At 37.1% G+C, this 22,782-nt stretch overlaps 1 protein-coding gene across 1 annotated transcript in view; it reads left to right on the top strand.

The window, feature by feature from the left end:
- Positions 1-4,542: 4,542 nt before the first annotated feature.
- Positions 4,543-22,782, top strand: part of RIPPLY2 (ripply transcriptional repressor 2) — a 55,932-nt gene continuing 37,692 nt past the window's right edge. Inside the window, exons 1-2 of the mRNA XM_049772585.1 lie at positions 4,543-4,680; positions 6,673-6,827. Of these exons, the coding sequence (XP_049628542.1) occupies positions 4,543-4,680; positions 6,673-6,827 (293 nt within the window). The remainder of the gene's footprint in view (positions 4,681-6,672; positions 6,828-22,782) is intronic.

Genomic DNA, 22,782 nt, shown 5'->3' with positions numbered 1-22,782 from the left:
CTTGCATGCAGCTGATCATGGTTCAATCCCAGGTGCTCCATTTGATCACTCAAGACACATGTGAGTATAATCCTTTAGCATATTGTCTATTCCTGAGTACTTCCAATTACCTGATTATTCCTGAGTACAAATCAATTACAACGTTAAAATAAACTTCAGCAGTTCTGGGATTTGAGGGGTGGGGAGTAACCACTCCTGGGCCACTAGGAATATACAGACAATCCAGTGTCACAAATCTGATGATTCTGCTTCTTTTCCTTGATTGTACTGAGGGCTACTAGAAATGCACCTAGCAATGCAGTGCTGAAGAACATCTAGTGCAGGAAATAGAATTCCAGGTCTTACTCTAGTTATTTGAAACATCACTTGCCCTCCTTTGTATCTTTTTGAAGAAATGAAACTCCAACAGCCAGTGTTAGTGTGAAACTGAATAAAGGAGAGGACTGAGATTTGCTAACTCATGAGATAAGGCAAGACAGTGAGACTATTTTATGTCTATCTCTCTCCTTCTGATTCATTTAACTTAGCATAATAATCTCTATATCCATTCATGTATAATCAAATTTCATAACTTCATTTTGCCCTACAGCTGCATAGTTTACCATTGTGTAAATCTACCATTGTTTCTTTATCTAATCATCTCTTCTTGAGTAAAGATTCTGGCTATTGTAAATAGTGCTGCAATGAACATAGAAATGTAGAGAGCAGTTCTGCATGGTGTTTTGGGTTCCTAGGGGATGGCATTCCTGGATCATATGGAAGCTACATTTTTAGTTTTTTGAGGAATATCCAGACTGTTTTCTAAAAAAAAAAAACTGAACCAGTCTACATTCCCATAGGCAGTTCCTTTCTCCCCACATCTATGCTGGCACTGTTTGTTCTTGTTCTTTGTGATGTATGCCAGTCTCTTAGGTACAACAATATCTCATTGTTATTTTGATTTGCATCTCCCTGATGATCAGTGATGTGGAACATTCTTTCATGTGCCTTTTAGATATCTAAATTTCTTCTTTGAGGAAATGTCTGTTTATTTCTTTTCTTCATTTTCAGAAAATGATTAGATATTTTCTTCTTGATAAGTTCAATCAGTGCTTTATATAATTTAGATATTAACCCCTTATCTAAAAAGTATTGGATGAATAGTTTCTCCCAGTCTTTGAGTAATTTTTTTATCTAGTCACTCTTTCCTTTGAAGTGCAGATGCTTCTCAATTTAGTCCCATTTATTTATCTTTGCCTTCCACTTGCTTGGACAGTGGTGTTTAAGCCTTAAAGATGCCTTTAGGGGGCCAGAGAGAGCACAGCAGTAGGGCATTTGCTTTGCATGTGGCTGACCCTGGATGAACCCCGTTCGATTTCTGGCATCTCATATGGTCCCCAAGCTTGCCAGGAGCAATTTCTGAGCACATCACCAGGAGTAACCCTTGAGAATCGCCGGGTGTGGCCCAAAATTTATCAATCTATAAATCAATCAATCAATTAATCAATAAATATAAAGATGTCTTTAGTTTCAATGTCTTGGAGTGTTCTGCATATATTTTCTCTATATACATTATTAGTTTCAGGTCTGATATTAAATTTAATCTATTTTTATTTGACCTTTGTAAGTGGTATTATTTTTTTGAAGTGTTTCCTTTTTTATTATCTTAATCCTCTCATTCCAAGAGCAGGAACATGTTTCTTTTATATCTTTGTATCCTCTTTTATTGTAATTTTCTTTTTTAATCTTTATTTAAACCCTGTGATTACAAACATGACTGTAGTTGGGTTTTAGTTACAAAAAGAACACCCCCACTTCACCAGTGCAACATTCCCACCATCAAAACACCCCATATCCCTCCATCCACACCTCCTGCCTATATTCTACACAGGCATTTTACTTCTCTCATTTATTAACATTGTCATGGTCATTGTTAGTGTTCTAACTGCACTCATCCCTCCTTGAGGTGAGCTTCATATCGTGAGCCAGTCCTTCAGTTCATTCATCTCTGGGCATTATTACTGCTGTATAATATTCCATTTTGTATATGTACCACAGTTTTTTTTATATTTTATTTAAACACCTTGATTACATACATGATTGTGTTTGGGTTTCAGTCATGTAAAGAACACCACCCATCACCAGTGCAACATTCCCATCACCAATATCCCAAATCTCCCTCCTCCCCACCCGACCCCCGCCTGTACTCTAGACAGGTTTTCCATTTCCCTCATACATTCTCATTATTAGGACAGTTCAAAATGTAGCTATTTCTCTAACTAAACTCATCACTCTTTGTGGTGAGCTTCCTGAGGTGAGCTGGAACTTCCAGCTCTTTTCTCTTTTGTGTCTGAAAATTATTATTGCAAGAATGTCTTTCATTTTTCTTAAAACCCATAGAGTGAGACCATTCTGCTTCTTTCACTCTCTCTCTGACTTATTTCACTCAGCATAATAGATTCCGTGTACATCATATATAGGAAAATTTCATGACTTCATCTCTCCTGACAGCTGCATAATATTCCATTGTGTATATGTACCACAGTTTCTTTAGCCATTCGTCTGTTGAAGGGCATCTTGGTTGTTTCCAGAGTCTTGCTATGGTAAATAGTGCTGCAATGAATATAGGTGTAAGGAAGGGGTTTTTGTATTGTATTTTTGTGTTCCTAGGGTATATTCCTAGGAGTGGTATAGCTGGATCATATGGGAGTTCGATTTCCAGTTTTTGGACGAATCTCCATATTGCTTTCCATAAAGGTTGAACTAGACGGCATTCCCACCAGCAGTGGATAAGAGTTCCTTTCTCTCCACATCCCCGCCAACACTGTTTATTCTCATTCTTTGTGATGTGTGCCATTCTCTGTGGTGTGAGGTGGTACCTCATAGTTGTTTTGATTTGCATCTCCCTGATGATTAGTGATGGTACCACAGTTTCTTTAGCCATTCATCTGTTGAAGGGCATCTTGGTTGTTTCCAGAGTCTGGCTATTATGAAGAGTGCTGTGATAAATATAGGTGTGAAGAAGGGATTTTTGTATTTCATTTTTGTGTACTTAAGGTATATCCCTAGGAGTGGTATAGCTGGATCATTGTAACTCCACCCTGTGGAGTTACACTTGGCTAGCTTAATAAACTTCCTTTTGCACCTTGCATTATTAGAAGTGATCTTTGGCTCTCAGTGCCAACTTGGGTAGTCAACTGGGATCCTGCAATCCCCCTTTCTATAAAAAAAAAAAAAAAGCATTAAACGTTAGATTCCTGATCCCCTCCTATAGAAGGAAATGCTGCATCAATTTGTCTAGGAGTTGATAAACCCTGAGAGTAGAAGGACAAGTGAGGGCTTGAGGCATCATCACTATCAGGATTGGATTGTTAGAACACAGGATGTAGGGTCTGTCTCTTACCATGCAGAAGCCAAGACTGCTGCCCTTCAGGAACAAAAGACTGGCACTGATAAATATCCCTTTACGCTGTGTTTTGCTTGCAGAAGTAAAGATCATTGGGAAAAAGAAAAGTGTGTCCACACCAGGGAAAGGAGAAGGACCTACATAAGACCCCAGAAAGCTTAAAACCCATCCTGAAGGAGACTCATCCCATCATTACTATCACAATCAACAGGAGGCCCTTTAATATCTGCTTGATACTGGGGCTGACTTTACCCTCCTCAGTAAAAAATAAGTGCCTGATTCCTGGAGGCTCATAGCAGGCCCTTAATTAGTGGGAGTGGAAGTCTCTACTTACTCCTACCCCCCGACCCCCCAAGCCCTTAGCATGGTTTGGCCCCATACAACACCTCTGACTTAATTACCTTCTAATCACCTAGTCACCAGAAATCTCTCCAAGAATCTACTAGGGGTGGGATCATCAGGAAACCTTGTGACTTTGTTTGCAGAGAAATACCTCCAGGGCACCACTCCCCATGACCAAGTTGCTGAGCAACCTGAAGGGAAGCCAAGCCTGCCCTTAAGGCAAAGATCAGAAAATCCCAAAATTCAAACTTACAAACTGACAAAATTCAAACTTAATGAAAAAACAAAGTTCCAGTAAAGAGCAGCCTGCTCTATCTCTAGTGGTTTAAAACGTTGCAAATTACTATGATTAGCTTTTTATTAATTAATTTGCCCAATTTAAAAAGATTCATGATATTGTTATGGTAACTTAATTCCATGTGGTTTTGTCACCAGGTATCAAACAATGTTTGCGTTAAGATAGCTTTATCTATAAGTGTGAGATTCATAATGGTTCTTGGTAATCCTATTGAATGCTTTCGATCTTGATCCTGCTAGGATCTAAAGACTGCTGGGATCTGGGGCCGGGTAGGTGGCGCTAGAGGTAAGGTGTCTGCCTTACAAGCGCTAGCCAAGGAACGGACCGCGGTTCGATCCCCCGGCGTCCCATATGGTCCCCCCAAGCCAGGGGCGATTTCTGAGCACATAGCCAGGAGTAACCCCTGAACGTCAAACGGGTGTGGCTCAAAAACCAAAAAAAAAAAATAAAGACTGCTGGGATCTAAAGTCTAATTTAGAATTAACTAACCTAGCTTTGCTATGAACCTAAGTACAGCATGACGGGCTCAAGATTTAAGGAACAAAGACTAGGCCAGAGGTTAGTTTCAGAAACTTTGAGGGCTGTACCAAAACAGTTACATAAATTAGCAAAACCAGTGGGCCAAAGGTTGGATGAGGTCACGGGCTCCCAATGGGCACCTGAGTGCCTTTTCTCTGACTTCAGCTGATGCAGACCCCAAAACCCTAAAAACCACACAATTCCTCTCTGGATATCAAGCCATAAAAGGAAACATCCTAAACAGTCAAATAACTCAAGTGTTAACTGTGATGGTTTGAAGCCTCTGTAACCCTATTAAAGAAGATTGAGCTCAGTAGGGGGTTATTGCCTTAAAGGGGCAATCCCAGCATGATGGTAAATAAACTCTGATGCCTAATTGCAGAGCTTTTCTTCTCCTGTGGTCTTTGTTAACTTTAGAAGTTAGCAATTATGAATATCAAAAAACAACTTATTTATTTATAGAACTGATTGAATGATTTTATTCAAGAAGGTCTTAAAGGTCTTTAATAAGTACCATAAAGTACAATTTTGTACTGCTAGGTGTAAGATTGTCTACCAACTTGCTTCCAAATTAAGTATATCTACTGGAATTTTCTATTATTTTGTTTAGGGAGCCAGAGTGATAACATAGCTGTAGGGTGTTTGCTTTGCATGTGGCCAACCTGGGATGAACCCATGTTCCATTCCTGGCATCCCATATGGAGTAACCCCTGAGCACCACTGGGTGTGGTCAAAACAAACAAACACAAAAATTTTTGATTAGAGAAGTCTATGATACTTAGATATTCTAGACTCATGTTACAGTGCCTTTAGAAAATTTGACCTTTTGGAAATTACAAGAAATCCAAGTTTTCTAAATGGAATTTAAAATTATGTATATAATCGTTAACTTCTGTGTTAACAGAGAAAGTATCTTCTAAAGATGAGAGAGCATCTTCTAAAGTAGCAAACTGTTCTGTCATCCTTTGTTGCTGAAGTTCTGGTCATTTTAAAATGGTATTTTCCTGTCTAATTGATACATTTTATTGCCTGAACCCATTTTAATATTAATGTAACATAAAATCTTTAACTGGGTTACTGTTGCTGAGTCCTAGACCCATAAACTTGGTATGGAATCCACTGAGGCCATCTGGGTGGGACAATTGCCCTTGAATTACAAAATTGGATAGGTTAAAGGAGCTTATAAAAATTTGTTTAGGGGCTAGAGTGGTGGCACAAGCAGTAAGGCATCTGCCTTGCACTCACTAACCTAGGATGGACGGCAGTTCGATCCCCTGGCATCTCATATGGTCCCCCAAACCGGGAGCGATTTGTGAGCTCATAGCCAAGAGTAACCCCTGAGCGTCACTGGTCTGCCCCCCCCCCCAAATGTGTTTATAAAAAGAAACTTTTCGATAGTGTTTGGAACTCCTTAGTTTTTGTGATAAGTGAAGAAGATGGGGATATGGAATAATTCTTGGTTTGAGAATTGTGAATGCAGCAATTTAATCTATGGTAGAGGTCACTAGGGCCACCTCTCTGTGTGTCTGATTACCTCCTTTGGAGCAGAACAACTTCTAATGCTAACATCCCACTGTCTTAGATTAACATAGTAGGCCATAATTGCTGACTTTATGCCAATGAAGTGCTTTGACACATTTCTATGTAAAACAGGTTGGGATCAAATCTGGTGTGTGAGTTTGAGAAAAGTTGCAATCTGCCAGCATGACTAATTTTGTCCTGGAAACTCGTTTCCTTCAAAACCTCCACATCAGTTTCATCTGTACTATCCTAGAAATCGTAAGAATAACAGCTGGATCAATTAATTGATCAATTAACTGTGTGTGTGAGTAGATGTGTGTGTGTTTGTTTATGTTAGTAGTCAATTCATATGTCTATCTGTGTTGTACCAAGGTAAAGTCCTTTCCATACCCCTAACCTCCCTTCTTGACCACTACCAATATCCCAGAAAACCAAAACTGTTTTCTTTTTTCTCCCCTATTCTGGCCATTATTTGCTGCTGTCTCTAGTAGATGACCTGACTCCATAAGATGCCACGTCAGTAATGACACAAGAAATGCAGACAACACTACCCCCTGCAGCTAAATATCCCTTATGTCCTGGAGTGCCACCCCCTAATGCCCTTTAGCTTCATGCCACTGGAATAAGAGTACAGCCACTTGTGACCACATCAATCAGCTTTTCGAGTGGGGCCCTGGCACAGGGCCTGATCTTGGCCTATGACTTCGCCCAACAGCTGCAGGAAATTATTGACACTTCCTTTGCCTCCCTGGATGTTCTCCAGTAAGATTAACTTGTTGGTTGAAATATTCTCCAGAACTAATATACCTTGAACTTGATCACAGAAGACAAATGGGGAGGCATGTGTATTTCTTGGGGAACAATTTTACTATTATGTCAATGAGTCAGGAATAGTGAAGAACAGCATCAACTGAGGGAAAGATACAAAAACAGGTTAATGGATGCCCCCTGTGGCACTGTTTCTCAAACCACCTGTCAAGAGATGGAACGGACAGCACAAAGGGGAGCACCATCCACTCTTGTTTCCTAGTTGTTTTTGACATGGGGCCATCTCTCTTCCCTCACAGAGATCTCAGGTTAAAATAAGATAAACTATACTACAATGTATTGCTCAAGGGCACTCCTAAACCCCATTAGATCTAGGAACACCAAAATTCAAATGTTGTAGGTGGGTCTTACAGAATTCTGACCATTTGTCATATTGACTAGACTTAAGCTAGATTGCTCTGAGGTTGGCCTCACATCCCAACACCCCAAAATATAGGTTCCACTGAAGGCCTCAGGTGGATCCTGGGAAGAGGCTTTGCGCCACCCTGGCTATAAGATGGGATATAGATGAGCCAAAGGGCCCAAGTATATTGGTTACAGGGGAGATGCCTTAAAGTGATAGCCACTAACTAGAAGCAAATGGGAAAAATGGAGCCTCTATCTTCTCCCAAAACCTAGAAGAAGGTATTTTGTGGTCTTTTGTGGTTAGGCAAACTGAAAAATTGGCCTAAAGCCTACAGTTGAAAATATGACAAAATGCTTCCTGGGAAAGGCCACCTTGCTCTAATCTAAATCTAGGTTAAAAGTTACTATCCTTGTTCTTATTGAGACTATGCAAAATAGCTACTTTCACTAAAGGAAAAAAGGGAGAGAAAAAAATCATGTTTCATTGCAAAAACGTGGCTTTGGTGCAAAAACCATTTTCTGGGCCATAGAGAGATAATAAAACCTCCAGATGGCCTCAGCAATAAAACCACATTTGTTAGTAAAAGTGGAGATTAGCTGAACACATAGAGAGCACAACATGCTTTCCCCCCAAAACCTAAAGCACAGAACTCACACATTGCTTTCCTTTAAACACACAGAACTAACACCCTACTTTCCACTAACATGATTGGCTGAAGCACAGTATAAGTATCCCACTCTTACCTGAAAGCGAGTAATCTTCCTGAAGTTGCTCATGACTCTGTAAGCTGACATCTTCTGCTGTCCCACCCATGCTAGCTTTTCACCTAGGATCTCACATTACCAGTTTCATTTACAACTTCTTTGCATGTAGTTGATACATTTTCTAAAGCCAATTGTTAAGAGGTTTCCCTTGCTCCACTTTGTATTTCTTACCCCATATTAAAGATTAATTAATTGTATACCTGGGAATTAGTTTCAGAAAACTCAAGTCTATACTATTGATCTGAGGGTCTGTCTTTATTCCAATACCATGCTCTTTTAATGAATACTGCTTTATAGTACACTTTGAAGTTGGGGAAAGTGATGCCTTAAATCTTCTTTTACCCAAGGAATGCTTTAACTATTTGCGGATGTTTATTATTTTATATAAATTTCAGGAGCATTTGATCTATTTCTTTGAAAAAATATGGGCATTCTTATAGAGATTGCATTAATCTGTTCAATGCTTTGGGAAGTATTGCCATTTTTTGTTTGTTTTGTTTTTGGGTCACACCCTATAGCACTCAGGGGTTACTCCTGGCTATACACTCAGAAATTGCCCCTGGCAGGCATAGGGGACCATATGGGATGCCTGGATTCAAACCACCATCCTTCTGCATGCAAGGCAAATGCCCTACCTCCATGCTATGTCTCCGGCCTTGAAATATTGCCATTTTAATTATGTTAATCCTCCCAATCCATGAGCAGCTTATCTGTCTCTATTTCCAAGGTACTTATAGTCTGTATCATCTAATATTATTATGGCCACCCTGGTTTTATTAAAGGAGTTATTTGCTTGAAAGATTGTCCTCCAACCTTTGAAATTGAGCCCGAGTTTGCTCTGAAAATATAAATGTACTATATTATATTTCCATTAATGTTTAGGACATGATTGTCTTCATGTTTTGTGCCAATGTTTTTTTTCCCTTTGGTAGAAGTCTGGTGTGTCTGTGGGGTTTGTTTTGCCTTAAATTAAACCTTTCAATTTTTTTAATGTTAGTTTTGAGTCTATAAATTTTCTGAGCTGTTATTCATCTGTGAAACAATGTATGCTTCTGTTAAACCTGATGAAAATGTGTCTGTGTGAAGTATTCATGGCGAGGCATGTTGGAACTCCCACAAGCAGGAGATTGATGGCACATGTGACAAGCTTAAGAGTAATAACAATGAAAGTTAATAGCTACCATTTATTGATGTATTACTGTTAGGCCTTTAAGAGCTCTATAGTTTTGATGTCATTGTTCTAGAAATCAAACATATTAGGAACAATTGTTAGCCTAATTTTGAGAGTATGAGAACCAAGACCTTAGTATGTGGCATGCTTTACTGAAGAAATAACTATTGATATGATCATATGGTTTTTATATTTCTTTCTGTTGATATGGTGTATTAAGTTGATTGACTTGCATAAGCTAAACCATCCTTGCATCTCTGGAATAAAGTTAATTTTGTCATGGTGTATGACTTTCTTGATGAGACTTTGGAGCACAAAGGTCAAATCAAAATGAACTAAAAACCTTGATATCAGGGTCCAGAGAGATAGCACAGCGGTAAGGAATTTTGTTGCATGCAGCCAATCCAAGATGAAGGTGGTTCAAATCCTGGCATCTGAAATGGTCTCCTGTGCCTTCCAGAAGTGATTTCTGAGTGTAGAGCCATGAGTAACCCCTGAGCACCAGTAGGTGTGACCCCAAAGCAAAAAAAAAATACAAATAACTCAAACACTCCTGAAACTTATTTGGAACAATAAACACATGTGAAAAGCTAGAGCAACCCTTGGGAAAGGAATATGGGAGGCATCAACTGTTCCCAACTTTAAATTGTATTCAAAGCTATAGGCATTAAAACAACATGGTACTGGAATAAAGACAGACCTTCATATCAGTGAAATAGACTTGAGTATTCAGAGAATGTGCCCCAGATATACAATCAATTAATTTTTGATAAAGAGATAAGAAATGCAAAATGGAGCAAGGCAAGCCTCTTTAACAAGTGATGTTGGCATAACTGGTCAGCCACCTGTAAAAATGTGAACTCAGACATCCATATAAAAGCATGCACAAAAGTCAAATCCAAATGGATTAAAGACCTTAATAGCAGGCCTGAAACCATAAGGTATAACAAACAACACGTAGGTAAAACACTCCATGACATTGAGATTAAAGTCATATTCAAGGAGGAAACAGCACTCCCCAAACAAGTGGAAGCAGAGATAAACTCATGGAACTATATTAAGCTGAGAATCTTCTGCACCTCAAAGGAAATAGTGCCTAGGATTCAAAAGCCACCCACAGAATTGGAGAAACAATTCACCCAATACCCATCAGATGAGGGGCTAATATCGAATACAAGGTACTGATGAAACTTAACAAGAAAAAAACATCTAACCCCATCAAAAAATGGGGAGAAGAAATGAATTGACAATTCCTCAAAGAAAAAATACAAATGGTCAAAGGCACATAAAAAAAATGCTCTGCATCATTAATCATCAGGGAAATGCAAATAAAAACAACAAGGAGGTACCATCTCACATGACAGATACTGACACACATCACAAAGAACAAGAACAATAAGTGCTGGCAGGGATGTGGAGAGAAAGGAACTTTCATTTACTGCTGGTGGGATTGCCATTTAATCCAGCCTTTATGGTAAACAATATGGAGATTCCCCAAAAGATTGGAAATTGAGCTCCCATTCGATCCAACTATACCACTCCTAGGAATATACCCTAGGAACACAAAAATACAATTCAAAAATGCTTTCCTCACACCTATATTTATTGCAGTGCTATTTATAATAGCCAGACTCTGGAAACAACTGAGATGAACTTCAACAGATGAATGGTTAAAGAAAATGTGGTACATATACACAATGGAATATTATGCAGTCATCATGAGAGATGAAGTCATGAAATTTCTATACATTGATGTACATGGAAACTATTATGCTGAGTGAAATAAATCAGAGGAAGAGAGATAGACACACAATAGTTTTACTCATCTATAGGTTTTAAGAAAAACAAAAGACATTATTGTAATAATGCTCAGAAACAATAGAGATGAGGGATAGTGGAGAGTTTAGTAGGAGAGATTACTACACTATCATGACAATGTTAATGAGTAAGAGAAGTAGAATGCCTGTCTCGAATATAGGCAGGGGATAGGAAAGCAGAGAGATGGAGGGCATTGGTGATGGGAAGGTTGCACTGGTAAAGGGGGGGTGTTCATTTTATGACTGAAGCCCTACTACAATCATGTATGTATTAATGGTACTTAAGTAAAGAAAAATACAAATAACAAACAAACAAAAACTTTGATATCAGACCAGAAACTATAAGGTATGTAGAAAAAAAAGTAGGCAAAACACTACATGACATTAAGATTAAAGGCATATTCAATGAGGAAACATCACTGTCCAAGCAAGTGGAAGCAAAGATAAACAAATGGCACTACATTAAACTCAGGTGCTTCTGCACTTCAAAGGAAACTGGGCTACAAAGGCTATCTGCAGAATGGGAGAAACTATTCACTCAGTGCCCACTTGTTCAATGACTAATATCTAGCTGCTTTAATATACTTTTTACTGAAAATAGAAAGCTTTAATATCTTTATCTTTATTTTATCTTTAATATCTTTAATACTTTTATTGCCATCAAAAATGGGAAGAAAAAAATGAATAGACATTTTCTCAAAGAAGAAACACAGATGGTCAAGAGGCACATGAAAATCTGCTCCACAACACTAATCATCTGCGAGATACAAATCTCATTGATAACAATGAGTTATCATCTCACAACACAGAGACTGGGAAACATCACAGAAATCAAGAACAACCAATGCTAGAATGAAGCAGGAAGAAAGGAACTCTCAATCACTCCTGGTAGGAATGCCATCTAGTTTAGTCTTTCTTGAATACAATATGAAGATTCCTCAAAAAACTGGAAATTGAGCTCCCATTTGATCCAGCAATACCACTACTAGTGATATACTCTAGGAACACACACACACACACACACACACACACACAAAACAGATACAAAAATGCCCTCTGTACTCCTTTGTTCATCACAGCATTATTTACAATACCCTGAACCTAGAAACACAGGTGCCCAACAGCAGATGAGTGGTTAAAGAAACATCTATACAATGGAATACTATGCAGCCATTAGGAAAATTAAAGTCATTGAAGTTGCTATATATGGATGGACATGGAAATGATTATGCTGAGAGAAATGAGTCAGAGTTATATAGATACATATTAAATAGTCTTAATCATTGCAGGATTTAAGAAAAATAAAAGACTGTATGGTAATAATACCCAGAGCCAATAGAGATGTGGAAGGACTAGCCCAGGATATGAAGCTTACTACAAAGAATGGTGAGTGAAAATAGAGAAATAACTGCACTGACAACTACAATGACAGTGATAATGAGAGTAGAATGCCTGTCCCAGACATAAATAGGTGTTGGAAGAGGAGAGTAATAGGGGGCATTGGTGGTAGGAAAGTTGCACTGGTGAAGTATGTGCGCATTCTATAGCTAAAACCCAACTAAGAACATTTCTGTAACCGTGTTGCTTAAATAAAAAATTATTTAAAAATATTAATAGCAGATTAATCAAAGGAAACCCCCGGGCCTAAGGCAGTGAAGGGATATAGTGAATAAACTACGTAAAATTACTGTCTCACCAAGAATACTTTACCTAGTCAAATCCTCATTCTGGCTTGAAGGAACAACATACAACTTCATGAATAAATAATAGCCTAATAAATTTATAGACTCAAAACCAACTTTATGGAAAGAACTAAAAGAGATACTTTAAGACAAGACGAACTCACAATCACATCAAACTTCTAGGGAACAATGGCACAAAATTCCATGGCATTAGTCTCTTGATGTCAATAAACTAAATGCATCAATTAAGAGACAGAGTTTCAGGATAGTTTAGAAAACTGAACCCAAAATTATTCAATCTAAAAGAAACATTTGAATATTAAGAGCAAGCACAGACTTAAGATCAAAGGTTGGATTCTTCAAACATATAGTTCCCTCAACAAGGCCAGGGTGACCATTCTAGTATCAGACGACCTAGATTTCAGACTCAAAAAGATTATGAGACAATGAAAGACATTTCTTAATGACCATGGTCACATGAGCAATCTATCACTGTCAAGGAGATTAAAATGGTAATCAAAAAGCTTCCAAAAACAAAAGCCCAGGCCAGATGGATTTCCTAGTGAGTTCCCTTAAGTCTTTAAAGAGGATCATTTGATCACCTGACAATATTTAGGCTTTTCAAAAACTAAAGAAAAAGAAACATTCCCAGATTTTTTATGAATTACACATCACCCTAATACCAAAAGCAGACAGACACCACAAAAAAAGAGAACTAGAAGCCAATAATATCCTTGAACAAAGACACAATAATAAATACTAGCAAATATATTCCAAAAATGCATCAAAAATCATAACTGCCAGGGCATACCTAAACTTTTAGGGGGGCTCAGCCCACCAGATGTATCATTAGATTTTCCTGGTGGGGAGAACTAATTTAACCCCCATGGGGTTCCTCAAAAGGCCCGCTGTGGACGCCTTTTTCCCCTGCGTGGATGGTTGAGGAATTTCCAAAGAGATGGTTGGCATTACATTTTTAGTCAGTAGTTGACTATCTCTCCTTTGTAAATATCAGGCAAAATTATGGCCTCTATCAAATAATTTGGCTCAGAAATTCAAGCACCAAAGTTTATTTGAAAACCCCTTTTCTGGATAATAGCCAGCCCTAAAAGCAAAGACAATATTTTTTCTCTCTTTTTTAAATATGTCCTTGCAGCTGCATTTTCTGGTAATCAAGGGCGTAACCAGAATGCAGATCCTGGCTATTGACTATTGACCCTCCTTTAGAAATAGGGAAACTCATTTTTGGTGATTTGGCCCCACTCTTTACTTAACCTCTAGAACAATAGAGTCCAGTCCAGTAAAGAACAAGTTCCTAGATATTTTCTATGCCCTCCTAATCCTAATTTTGCATTTAAAACAAGCTTGCAAAGAGATACCTTGAGTTGTGACCTTCTCTTTTATAACCTAGAATTTTTACAGTCACACCCATATCTTAGGTATTGTTACTATTGTACTATGCTTTGTGATTATAATTATTCTTTACCTCTGGCTAATTTTACCCCTATAAATTCCCCTGCTCAAAAATTAAACTTGTCGCACTCTGCCAGAAGATGTGTTGACCCCACATACTCTGTGTAGTTTCATTATTTCATATTTTGTATTCGGCCACTCGTGTTACCCGCTTTTCCTCTCGTGAAGGATTGCTCCACACTAGAGATGCTGAGACGTGAGACGCCTGCAGCACATAACCATTTTAAAGTATGATTCATCCCATGGATGAAAATATGGTACAACATATGCAAGTTAATCAACACAATATACCATATCAATCAAAGGAAAAAAATTTATGATCATATCAACAAATTTAAAGATAGCATTTGACAAGATCCAGCACCTGTTAATGAAAAATGTTTTCAATAAGATGAGTCTGAAGGAACTGTTCTCTATATAGTAAAATTCATTTACTACACGCCTATGGTAAACATTAGTAATGAGAAAAAACTAAGTAGTCCCTCTAAGATCTGGCCCTCTCTCACCATTCTATTCCATATAGGACTGAAAATACTAGACATAGCAATTAGGCAAGAAAAAGATATCAAGGGCATCCACATAGGAAGGGAAAAAGTCAAGCTATCACTATTTGCAGATGATATAATACAGCATTTAGAAAATCCCAAGACTACAAAAAGCTTCTGAAATGACAGGTATTATAGTAAAGTGGCACGCTATAAAATTAAAATGCCAAAGTCTATGATTTTCTTACATATAGATAATGAAAGAAAAGAAAAATATGTTCAAGAAATAAACCCATTCACATTTGTTCCTTAGAAAATCAAGTACATTAGAATCAACTTAACTAAAGAAATAAAAGATCTTTACGATTAAAACTACAAAACATTATTTCAAGAAATAAGAGAGGACCTTATGGGCCAGAGAGATAGCACAGTGGTAAGGCGTTTGCCTTAGATGCAGAAGGACAATGGTTTGAATCCTGGCATCCCATATGGTCCCCTGAGCCTGCCAGGAGCGATTTCTGAGCAGAGAGCCAGGAGCACCGTGGAAATACATCTCTGCTCATGGCTGGGGATTAACATCATTAAAATTGCAGTACTCCCCAAACACTGTATAGATTCAATGCAGTTTCTATAAGGATATCCAAGATATTTTTAAAGAAAAAGATCAAACACTTTTGAAATTCATATAGAAAAATAAACCTCCACAAATAACTAAAGCAATTCATTCTCGGGGAAAAGTTAGATGGATGTCATCATCTTTCCCATATTCAAACTTTACTACATTTCATATGGATATAAGTACCTAAAAAAAAGGTGGATATAAGTACCTAAAAAAAAAGGTGGAGAGGTACATTGGCAAAGGTAGGAAGGCAGACAAAAGAAGGTGTATCAGGTAACCCGCTGTCTCCTTCTCTGAGTAGAGATTTATCCCAGAGGAATAACCCCAAGCTAGTCATTAATCATATATCACAGAACCATCAGAAAGTTGTGCTTTTTACATATCAACTCCTATCTACTTTTGCTCCAGCCACTGAATGAGGATTGCTCTGGTGAGGGGCAATAATTCTGGTATTTTCAGAGCTATCACCTGAATACAGTGTGTGCTCCAACAAGACAAAGTCTGTATTACAAGTGCTGGAAATTGCAAGAGCAGCTAACTGTGGACTCTCTATTCCAGTATGATTTTTTATGCTAAATGACTTAAATTTGACTATGTATCTTCATATCTAAGAAGCATTTACTCTTGGAAATAATAAAAGATCAAATGAAGCTATATTAAATCCACTCATTGTGAAGGCTCATATGGGGATCTTTCAAAGCAAATGCTCTCCAAAGTGAGAGAATTCAAGGATCCTTATTTTAAGCTTCTCTGATGAGCATTTTCTTGCCAATTGTCTTGTCAACACACTGTCTTGCTAAAATAGTAGATCATGGGTTAGTGGAAGGGGAGATGTAAAGCAGAGGTAAAATTCATAGTCTATAATCACTGAACTAGAATATCAAAATGGCCTCTGGAAAGTGTCTTTTACTTCAAGTCTTATAAATGAAAGAATTGTTATTGGATTTCATGGTCATCAAAGAAAGACACTTATTCTTATTTTATGCACAAAAAAGTCAAATTTTATGAACCTCCAAATCTTTGGTTTTTGAGGCAAGGATATTTGCAGCACAAAGAGAGATCAAATCGCTTACCATTGGTCATAAAATTAGTTAATGGTCCATCTAGAAGCAAAAAATATTCTATGTGGTCAAGGACAAAGCAGGACTTGGAAAAAATGTGCTCCTCACTGCACCCCACTTTTCTAAGTGATACATTTTGACCATTTTCTAAAGTGTCTCAACTTTTCTTTTTTCACTTAAAAGTTTTCTAATTTTCCAAATGTCCAAAGAGACATTTTTTGTGTGCCTAGAGTCTGTGCTTCATAGTGGCTATATACTATGAATTGTCTCCTCCTCCCTTGTCAAAAATGAAAGTTATGAATTGATAAAAAAAAATAAAACGGGCTGGAGCAATACTGCAGTGGTAGAGCGTTTGCCTTTCATGCAGCTGACTTAGGAGAGACCAAGGTTTAATCCCCCGGAATCCCATATGGTCCCCAAGCCAGAAGCGATTTCTGAGTGCCGAGCCAGGAGTAACCCCTGACCACCAGTGTGTCCCCAAAAAGAAACAAGCAAAAACAAAACCTCAAAACCTCAAGGTACTAGAAGACATAAAGAACATTTGGATCATTCCTCCTTGCTTTGGACACTGAAATCATTTGTATCTAGATATAGAAAAGTAAGTTTATTTGTGTATGTGTGTTTGCCCAACATTTTCTACATTAAACTTTTCCTTAGAATATACTCCATGCTTTCTCTTTAAACTTTCTCCATTTTAATCCAAATAGTAATAGATTATCACCAGTAATAACACTAATAAGCAGAACTCTTAGCCCAAATCAGCTAACTTTGAAATTCAAGAGGAGGAACAAAAATTGAAGAAGGAAATGTCACACTTTTAAATAAGAAAAGGTTATTTAAAGTGGGAAATCACATGTTCAAGTGAGAAGTGTAATTTTCACTATCTTGCTGAATGCCTGGCAGAATTGCTTAGAAAAGAGAAAAAAGGATCAATTCTGTGGTTTATATTTGCACTTTGAAATTTGTTCCTTGCCTGAAATAAGATCTCTGTGTTTACTCAGCCATAGAATAAATTTATATCATTCCTCTTGCTGATGACTCACAGAAAACCTGGTGGTTATTTTTTAAACAGAAAAATAAGAATAGCATTCTTTTACTGATAATTCTTAAAGAAAGGATATATGGGAGAAGGATGGAAAAGTTTTCCTACAATTCCCACTCAATAATAAGTATCAAGATCCAAAAAGTAAAAATACTTACATTTTCCTTTGATCTATGCATTGAAATTGTGTAAAGATGTTCTTATGTTGTAAATGGTTTTATTGCAAGTTTTTCCCAATGAAATTGTAATTCCAGGATGTGTGTGCATGGAAAGAGTTATGTGTGTGTATATATGTGTATGCGAGAGAGATAGACAGACAGAAAAAGAGAGAGAGAAAGAGAAAAATTGGATCAGGCATAAAACTGAAAAAATAAAAAAGATATAAATAAAAAAGATAAATATTTATCACTATATTTTTATTATGTATGCCTCATCATATGTTAAGTAAAATAGATTATGCTTGCATCAGTTATTAAAGTTACATATTACAACTTTAAAACATTATAATTAGTCTCACTATCATGTTAATCTAGTTAGAATTGCATACTTTCCTGTTCAAAAAATAATTCTCACAGTATAACATATGAACATTACTATCTTTTAATTGTGTTAGGTTACTAAAAATCAGGATATTTCATTTTAAAATCGCCAAAACCATCTATCATTCCATTTTAGAATTTTTAAATTTACTTTTATTATTATTTGAAGGTAAAATGTTATTTATTAGATGCTTTTCTTATCTTGACCTGCATTACATATCCCTTTATCTATAGTTTAATGAATATTATTGTGTACCATGCAGAGACTCATGTACTCAGTAATACCCTTTTTAAATACTTAATATTCAAGTCAGACAATAAAAGTACCAAGTTTTGATTTACTAATGAACACTCATGTTTGTGAACTGAAACTTTAGTCTGAAGGAGTCAATAAGGTATCTATATTCTTAAATAGGAATACATTATAAAGTTATTAAACTAAAATGCCAATTTTATAAATATACATAGTGCCAAAACAAATAGTAGAAAATTACCTTAACTACTTATTTACCTGTTATAGTAATTATTTGTTATATATTGCACTTGAAATATAAGAACAGCAGTAAAGAAACTAAATTTTAAATTTTATTTTATTTTAATTTTAGTCCAGTTAAGTGAATATTAATTAATGACAGGAACAAAAGAACAAAATAAACTTATTCTGGCACTATGTTAGACATACTGATCCACAGATGCAAAACACAGTTGTTCTTATTAAAAAGTAAATGCTATGGTAAGAACCTAAGGCCTGGACTTCTGTGGGCAGGAATTTCAGGCTTATTATGGAAACGCCCTGATCTCCCCTACCAGACAGAGAGCAACAAGAGTTTGGAGACCCTGAAGGAAAGATGACAACCCTATCCAGCAGGAAGCAGCTCTAGAAGAATCTGCCATCCATTGCACCCTCTAAGATCTAGAAATCCAAACTCTTGTGAGGGAAGAGTAGGTATGTAGTCAGACATGAGCAGAAGGAGAACTCAGGCATATTCAGGGAGGATCCCTGAAGTGTGGAGTTTCATGGGAGTCTGGCTGTGTTGTATATCCTAGAAGAATGACCAAGGCATCAAGACTGTCCAGTGAGGGGAGCACTCACAGATGTGTGCATGTCTTAATGTACTAGCAAATAGGAACTCCCTATCATGTTCCAATAAAATGTTTTTACTAAAAAATAAAAAGTAAATGTTAGTGGACAGAGAGACAGCACAGGAGTAAGGTACCTGCCTTGTATGTGGCTGATCTGGGTTTGATTCCTGGTATCACATATAGTTTTCTCAGTATTATCAGGAGTGATCTCTGAACACAGAGACAGGAGTAAGGCCTGAGCACAGCAACCAAAACCTCAAAATGCCGAGGCCCTCATGTGATATAGAACATTACTAGAATTAAAAAAAAAAAACAAACCTAAATTCAATTATGTGCTCCCTGAGCAGTGCCAATATAGTAAAGCACTACATGAATGCCATAATCATACAATTGTCATGCAAATTGCTGAAGGTGTGTCCTCTACTAAAAAAAAAATCCTGTGAATTTTTGGACTAGAACTGTCCAATAGTCTTTAGTAACAAAAATTCTGTATCACCTTTACCCATTATAGTAATTATTAGTTATTTCAAGTTGCACTTGAAATATATGAACAGCAATGGAGAAACTAAATGTTAAATTTTATTTTATTTTAATTTTATCAACAGGAGGATAGGTAGTATTTTGTCTAATTGCTGAATTTATAACTGCTATCCAAAGTTTTGCCTATTTCATATCTTAGGTATTTTTGTTTTGGGTGCTTCAGATTCACCAAGATCTATGTATTTTAAAAGCATAAAAAAAAAACTCTTTAACAGCATGCTGTGAGTTAACAGCACACGGTAAATTAAAGTCATTTAATATGTTTTTTGTGGGCTTTTATAGAAGCTTAGAAGCCAAACATGTTTTGAGGAGGGGTTGTTACTATCTGCTCCACATTCCACATAAACATATTGTGTTTAGCTAAGCTGAGAGTCCTTTAATTATCTTTTAGGAAGCCTGGCTGAGAGTGTAGGTCTTATAGATACCAACTAGAACAGCTTCATAATATCCCATGTTTTAAACATGAATCAATTCGAAAGAATGGTTCCTTTCTTCACATATGATAGCATTTATTTGAACACAACACATTTAACTTCACCATAAAATAAAATATCTGCATTATGCAGTCTCAGTGACTCTCAGGTCACTTCCCAAACTGGATTAATTTTAGTTTTTGCCAACATATGGGCTTGTGTGTATGGTGAGATGTTTTGGTTGGGGTTTGGATGGGGTGGGAAGTAGAGAACTATTGGGTGTTTGGAGTCACACATTACCACATGTGCATGATCAAGTATAACGTGTACCCAGACACTCCATCCCTCTGCTCAAGTCAGAAAGGAACAGCTGCTCCTGGTCATTTCACTCTTGAATTAAAACTTGTCATTCATTACTTAGTGCTCTATATGGCACAACCATGCAGAATGCACTATAATAGATGTTTAATGATTTTTAATCAGTTGGGTAAAAATCTGTAGCCTACATAGTTCTGTAGCAATAAAAGTAAAATTCCACAGACTACAAAAATAAAGGAAGTTCTAAATAAAATTATCAAGGTTTTAGCCATTGGAGATGATTACACATGTACACATACACTTGCCATAGAAATTCAATCTACAACTATATTATCAAATTATAATCATGTGGATTAATATATAAACACTTCTCAACTATTGGACTAGAACCAATTCTAAATATTGCTACATTTTTTGATGATAGGACAGTCTGCATATGGATGTTTTGGATCCAAAATCTTAACTTTTTTTCTAGTTTTATTGAAAGCACATGAGTATAATCAAATTTATATAGATGAAAGGAAAACTGACCCAAATTTATACAGATATATAGTAGTATAATGTAGTAGTAAAAATAAAATTAGAGGGCCGGAGAGGTGGCGCTAGAGGTAAGGTGTCTGCCTTGCAAGCACTAGCCAAGGAAGGACTGTGGTTGGATCCCCTGGCGTCCCATATGGTCCCCCCAAGCCAGGGGCAATTTCTGAGTGCTTAGCCAGGAGTAACCCCTGAGCATCAAACAGGTGTGGGCCCCACCCCGCAAAAAAAAAACAAATTAAAAAAAAAACCAAAAATAAATAAAATTAGAAAAATCCAAATCAAAACAACAATGAGATAACATCTTACACCAGTGAGGATGGCATATATCAAAAATTCTGGAAATAATCAGTTTTGGTGGAGATGTGGTGACAAAAGGAACTCTCATCCACTGCTGATGGAAATGCTATGTGTTTCAACCCCTATGGAAAATAGTATGGGGGGTTTTCAGTAAAATCAGAATTGAGCTTTTATAAGACCCAGAAATTCCACTTTTGGGTTCCTGTCCCCAGGAAAGAAAAACATTCATTCAAAAGGACTTAGATACACTGCTATTCACCCCAGCACTTAGTGCCGTAGCTAAGAGATAGAATCAAACTAAATGTCTAACAACAGATGAGCATATCATATATTGTACATATATACAATGGAATATATAATACATAAATTGTATGTATGTACAATGGAATACTATATTACTACATAGGTATAAATTATGATGCAATCATATCATTTTCTGTGACATAGATGTAACAGGAAGATAACATGTTAAATATAGTAAGCCAGAAGGATACATACATGATAATATCACTTATGTGATAGTTAGAGTTACTGCATTGAGGATGCAATGGTTTAAAGTGGAGGGTTGTCTAGAATACTCTTAGCTCCAGAAAAAGAAAGAAAGAGGAAGGAAGAGAGGGATGGAGGGAGGAAGGAAGGGGAGTAGGAAGGAAGGAAGGAAAGAAGAAAGGAAGGAAGAAGGTAGAAAGGGAGAAAAATATTTATTGTGGCATCTTCAGTTTTCCAAAATTCCTGTTAATAAGTTTACCAGAAGTATTCATAGAATAAACACAGATGACACAATAAAGGCAATACTGGGGCCAGAGCAACAGTGCAGTGGAGTGGACATTTGCCTTATAACATAGCTGACCAGGATTCAAACCCTGCCAGCCCATATGGTCCCCAGAGCCCACCAAGACTGATCATAGAGCCAGGAGTAAATTCTGTGTGTGTGTAGCCACACAGCTGGGTGTAGCCCCAAAACAAACAACATAGTTACTTTAACTTCTAAATAGTAATTATCATAGATATGTTGAAAAAAATAAATAAAAGATTAATTAGGCTGTTTACATGTACACAGCACATCACACCTATAATGAATATCACCTAATGACCAATCAAATGTTGCTTTATGCAAATTCATTATTATCTTTTGTTTTCTACAAAGGGAAAATGTCAGCGTTTTTATAAAATTAATGTCTTTATTTAAACACTTTGATTAAAAATATGATTATAGTTGGGTTTCAGTCATGTAAAGAACTTCACCAGTGCAACATTTCCATTATCAATGTCCCAAATCTCCCTCCTCCCCATCCCACCCTCACCTGTACTCTTAGACAGGCTTTCTACTTCCTTCATTCATTCACATTTTTTTGTTTTGTTTTGATTTTTGGTTTTTGGGTCACACCCGGCAGTGCTCAGGGGTCACTCCTGGCTGTCTGCTCAGAAATAGCTCCTGGCAGGCACAGGGGACCATATGGGACACCAGGATTTGAACCAACCACCTTTGGTCCTGGATAGGCTGCTTGCGAGGCAAACGCCGCTGTGCTATCTCTCCGGGTCCCATTCATTCACATTTTATGATAGTTCTCAGTGTAGTTATTTCTCTAACTGCACTCATCACTCTTTGTGGTGAGCTTCAATTCATGAGCTGGACCTTCCAGCCCTCCTCTTTTGTCTCTGGAAATTATTGTAAAAATGTCTTTTATTTTTCTTAAAACCC

This window comes from Suncus etruscus, chromosome 4 (assembly GCF_024139225.1).
Source record: "Suncus etruscus isolate mSunEtr1 chromosome 4, mSunEtr1.pri.cur, whole genome shotgun sequence".
Taxonomy (NCBI): domain Eukaryota; kingdom Metazoa; phylum Chordata; class Mammalia; order Eulipotyphla; family Soricidae; genus Suncus; species Suncus etruscus.
This window is presented reverse-complemented; position numbering and strand designations above follow the sequence as displayed.